At 46.1% G+C, this 4,850-nt stretch overlaps 1 protein-coding gene across 1 annotated transcript in view; it reads right to left on the reverse strand.

Annotated features, from left to right (window-relative positions):
- MICB (MHC class I polypeptide-related sequence B) overlaps positions 1-1,085 on the reverse strand; it is a 17,318-nt gene extending 16,233 nt beyond the window's left edge. The window contains exon 1 of the mRNA XM_006875674.1: positions 1,034-1,085. Within this exon, the coding sequence (XP_006875736.1) occupies positions 1,034-1,085 (52 nt within the window). The remainder of the gene's footprint in view (positions 1-1,033) is intronic.
- Positions 1,086-4,850: the final 3,765 nt, after the last annotated feature.

A 4,850-nucleotide genomic window follows, 5' to 3' on the forward strand; every position in this document is an offset into this window, starting at 1 on the left:
GGTACTACAGGTGTAATTTTAGGAAATGCTGGAGTAGATGTAGCTCTACATGATGCAGTTTATGTAGTTGGCCATTTTCATTTTGTTTTATCAATTGGAGCTATTATAGGACTTTTATCTTTTATAATATTTATACAGAGAATGTTATTTGGAATTATATTCACAAATAAAGTTGTTCTATTTATTGTTCCAATATTTATGAGCTCAGTTTTATTAACTTTTATTCCAATGCATTTTGTTGGGTTTACCCCTTTACCAAGAAGAATACCTGATTATCCAGATGATTTATGGGGTTGGAATTTCTTGTGTACTATAGGATCTACTATGATGTTAATTTTAAAAATTTTAATATACATTTTAAAATTTTTTTTTTAAGAGAGGGGAGGAGAATGGCCCTGGAGCTGGGGAGAGGGAGGAGATGAGAGTGAGGACTCAGACTAAAAACAGATGATTGAACTGGAGAGAGAAGACAGAAAGGAGAGGGAGGGGCAAGGGGATGGAGTGAGAAGAGATGCTGGTGTGGGGCCAAAGCCTAAGAGAAAATCTGAGTTCATTTTAAGAGTGTTGGGAAGAGGGAGAGCAGCCTAGAAGAACCGCCGCCCACAGGAACGTCTGCACCTGAGAGACTCTCCAGGGACGCTGGTTGAAAACCCTCTGGGAGTGAGGGAACGGAACAGATGAGAAAATCAGAGTTCATCTCAGGGTGGTGGGTAAGAACCAACAGGGGAGAGGACTTCAGACATAAGGGGAGGAATGAGGGCCCAGACCTGAGAAGTTTCCAGAAGAATCCCGTGACCACTGAAACTTTCACATTTCTAACCTCTGCCAGAGTGAGAGTCTGTCCGCACAGCAGGAAGAAGGGAGGTTCGGTAGGGGGATGGGGCCCATATGAGTTCCAGGTCATTGTAAAGAGCCCCCACCCCTCCAGTTCCTGAGACACGGATGAGTTAAGTTCCTCAGGGATCCTTCTAGTTACTTGAAAATAGGACTGGAATGGGAGCTGAGCTGCTGACTCAACCACGCTATACCGCACGGGTGCAGGGAGTGAGGGTGGGCGAGCGCTGCTGCCGGTGGGTGGGTGACATTCTTGGGCCCAAAAACGCCTCCTCACACAGGGTGCAAAATGGCCCCCAGAACCTCATTCAAAGGAGTAGCACAGGCGGTGGCCTGGCCTTGGGACACAGATAACTGGGCTGTCTGAAAAGCCAGCGGGTGACCATCAGAAAAGGCGTGCAATGTGGGGGAAGTGTGGATTCGAGACCCCGTAGAGCACCGAAAAGATTTAGAAAAGCCTGGTTCTGAGTGTTGGCAAGAGGCCGTTCGAGGCCCCACCGCCGCCCACAGTCACCGGACCGCACTAGAAACTTTTCCCGCGACATTCTTTGAAATCCTCCCGGAGCTCGGCCGAGGAACGCTGGGAACCAACCCTACTCACCAGCTGCAGGGCCCGGGAATATGAGAAAGCCAGCCCTGAAAAGAAGCGACAGGAAAAGTGCCTTCTTCATCACCGCTGTCTTCCAGTAGTCCAGCTGAGACCGCGGCCCGAGTTAAATCTTTGCAAGAAATATATGGACGCTACCCACCCAATGAAACGTAAAACTTTCTGACAGATGGATTCTGGGGCAAATAGGAAGGAAGAATGAGCAATGAGGCGGAGCATTGAGGGGCGGGACTTTCCGGGAGAATCTATATATTTCAAACAACCCTACCTCTCAACAGCACCTTCCACAGTTGAATTGATCACGCTCCATGTTCCCACAAGACGTTTTTTCAGCATGGAGACAGTAGTTCTTTTCAGTTTCTCTCACGTTCAGGCAGGACGCTGAGACACCCGCAATGGGCAAGAACACCTTGCGATTTCCACAAGTTCAAGTGAAAGCCTCAGAGGCACTTGGCCAAATGTTGCCGGAACCGCGCTGAGCCCAAATCCAGAATAGCCCTCTGGCCCAAATTCAGAAGTATGTTCCGGTCACTGCGACCCTCCCTGCAAAAGCGACTCCGGACCTGCAGAGCAGCGCGGGTCTCCGAAAGAGCCTTTTTGCAGTCCCCCCACCCAATTACATCCCGCTTGCACTTTCATCCAGGACTAATTTAGAGGAAGACCAAAGCATTGTCATTCTCCCAACACACCTGCCCTAGACCACATACAGGACAACTGGAAAAGTCAACACACACATTTCCAGATTTCATTCACCCCTGTCTCTCTCAGAAGCACCTTCCACAGCTGAATCTTCACACGACATACTCCCTTAGACGTTTCAGCCTCTACAATTCATTCCCTCCTTCTTTTAGAAGGAGTCTTGGTGGCCATGCGGGTTAAGCATTGGACTGCTAACTGCAAGGCTAGCGATTCAAATCTACCAGACCTTCCGCAAGAGAGAGAGATAAGGATATCTACCCACTTAAAGATTTCAGTAGCCCATCACGCATGTGAAAGTTGGACAATGAATAAGGAAGACCATAGGAGAATTGTTGCTGCGTTTTAGTTACCGCACTGGAGAAGAACATTAAAAGTACGTTGGAGTGCCAGAAGAACAAACAAATCTGTGCTGGAATGCTCTTTAGAAGCCAAGATGACCAAATTTGGTCTTTCATAGTTCGGACTTAATTATCAAGAGGGATCAGTCCCTGAAGAAGGACCGCATGCTTGGTAAAGTGGAGGGTCTGTGAAAAAGAAGGATCACTTGTTGGACAGTTGGGATGAAATGTCCTGTCTGTCTCCATATTTACAAATGAGAAAAACTCATTCTATGAGATTGTTAGAGCACACACGGTAGTGAAGGGCAGAGAGGTAGATGGCAGACAGTTTTCCTGACATCTGGTCCTGAGTCCTGTCCTCTAGGAGGGCCACTCTTCTCAGGGACTTCCTAGGGATGGCTGCTCCAGCACCCTTACTCAACTCACCCCTCTCCACACTGCAAATGCTTTTAAAATGATAATAAGCTAGGTTTCTTCTAAGCCATTTACATATGATTACAGGAAAGAGGGAGCCAAGTCTCCCTTTCTTTTGTTTATATTTTAACTTTACAGAATAAAAATCACGATTATTTTGTACAATGAAATCAACTGATTTTCCAAAACTATGGAATGCTTCAGGAAATTGAGTGTCATCCTTGCACAAGAGCCATGCTAACCATATCCTTCCAGTTTTATTCTATCATGAACAAAGTCTCCCTTTCTTTGCAAACTCAGTTTCATTTCATGATTGAGGACAGAATCCACCCAGGTTGTTTCTCCCCCACCAAACACCTAGGTCACTAGCAACAGATAGCCTTCTCCCCACTGGCTTTCAGACCCTCTGCTCTGTACCTTCAACTCTTTTTTCATTGTCTTCTTTCACCCTCTTTAATCAGGACTTTACTCACGATGCCTGGGTCCAATTCCCCAACAGATTTTAGTCAGTAACACTGGGCACAGGAAGAAAATTCCTGGGCTCCAGGGAGGGGGAGGGAGGGTGTGGGGGGGGGAGAGGGGGGGAGGGACACTTAACAACAACGGGATAAGTTGAGCATTGGACTGCTAACTCCAAGGTCAGCAGTTCAAACGCAAGGCACCAGCCTCAGAAACCCTAAGCAGGGCCCGTTACAAGTTGAAAATGACACGGCCATACAAAACAAGGTAAATACAGAAAGTTCCATTTCATATGATTCAGATATCAGTTTATTCAGCAATGTTCTGGTTTTACTCCAGTGTTAATGTTTTAAATTTTATATTTTCCGTGGTATCTATTATTAAGTAGTCCTTGTCTACTTATGAGAATGGATTTGAGCAATAAGTTACCTCCCCAACCAAAAACCCTGACATCGAGTCCATTTCAAATCACCACGACCCTGTATAGGGTTTCTGAGACTGTAAATCTTTATGAGAACATAAACCTCATCTTTCTCCCACAGAGCTGCTAGTGGAATTGAACTGCTGACTCTGTGGTTAGCAGTCCAGTACTTATCCCACAGAATCACACCAAGACTCCGAATTTCTGCTAGCACTATCTTAAACATTCCAACAGGATTAGGAACCACAACGCTGATGACACGCCCACAGCTCCTTCCTCCCAGAGCGTTATCACCCGGTGACTCCACTGAATTCCCTTCCCCAGGCTCCCAGGAGGACATTGTGTACTGACTGGGAGGAGGCTTGTGCAGCAGGAAGGGAGGAGCCCTCTATGATGATTACAGATATAGAGGAGATGGGAAATTATTCATGGGCTAGAGTGTAGACACATGTTAACATGGCAGCAATATACAATAAGAGGGAATCAAGCAAGATGGCTGAGAAGCGGGCGTCTGTGCTGTACATGACACACCCTCTACTGCTGCTGGTGGCAAAGGACTGCAGTCTCCCCAGGGTCAGAGGAACCTGCCGGAGATGCCAAGAAACAAATTGACTTCCTGACAAAGGTTGTGGGAGAAACCCCTATTATGAAAACAAACAAGTGGGCTGTAGAGCAAACACAAACCATCCAAGGACTCACTGACTTCATCAAAAAGTTCCTTAACTTGTGGCCTCGGAACAGTGGTTTGCTTATATGAACTAGTCCTTTGCTCCTTCTCCAGACTAGGAATTTGGGACACTCTGAGTGTTTTGGCAGTGATGGTAAACTGGTCCTTGTTGTTGTTAAGTGCCGTCCAGTCAGTTTCTACTCATAGTGACCCTGTATAGGGTTTCCAAAGAATGGCTGGTGAGTTTGAGCTGCCGAGTTTGCGGTTCAGACGGACCTTGCAGTCCTACATTACTGTAAGTCCCAGGAGTAAACAATTTATAACATAAATTAATCTTCACAAAAGAAAGTTCTGAAAAGTCTTGGTGCTTATGGCAAGAGATTTTTTTTTTTTTTTTTTCATTTTTAAAAA

This window comes from Chrysochloris asiatica, unplaced genomic scaffold (assembly GCF_000296735.1).
Source record: "Chrysochloris asiatica unplaced genomic scaffold, ChrAsi1.0 scaffold00333, whole genome shotgun sequence".
In the NCBI taxonomy this organism is placed as follows: Eukaryota; Metazoa; Chordata; class Mammalia; order Afrosoricida; family Chrysochloridae; genus Chrysochloris; species Chrysochloris asiatica.